At 59.5% G+C, this 215-nt stretch overlaps 1 protein-coding gene across 1 annotated transcript in view; it reads right to left on the minus strand.

Annotated features, from left to right (window-relative positions):
• The window catches only part of ALKBH5 (alkB homolog 5, RNA demethylase), a gene marked incomplete at its 5' end in the record, with an annotated part of 15026 nt that extends 14815 nt beyond the window's left edge, over nt 1–211 (minus strand). The window contains 2 exon segments of the mRNA XM_010174656.2: nt 1; nt 4–211. The exon segment at nt 1 is cut by the window's left edge and continues 183 nt beyond it. Of these exon segments, the coding sequence (XP_010172958.1) occupies nt 1; nt 4–211 (209 nt within the window).
• Nucleotides 212–215: the final 4 nt, after the last annotated feature.

Raw genomic sequence — 215 nt, forward strand, 5'->3', positions numbered from 1 at the left:
CGTTGATGACGGCACTGTTCACAAAGCCCTCGGGAATCACCCGGTGCTCCACCAGCTTCCTGATCACTAAGTCGTGCACCCATTCGGGGATGGCATCCACCTCTCCCCGTGGGTAGAGACGTTCCTGGCCGGGACCTCGTCTCTGCAGCTGAGACCCGTAGGTATAACCCTCCCCGAAAAAATACTTGTTCCGCAGGGGAGCCCGATCCACCGTG

Source organism: Antrostomus carolinensis, unplaced genomic scaffold, assembly GCF_000700745.2.
Source record: "Antrostomus carolinensis isolate BGI_N321 unplaced genomic scaffold, ASM70074v2 scaffold40458, whole genome shotgun sequence".
NCBI lineage: Eukaryota > Metazoa > Chordata > Aves > Caprimulgiformes > Caprimulgidae > Antrostomus > Antrostomus carolinensis.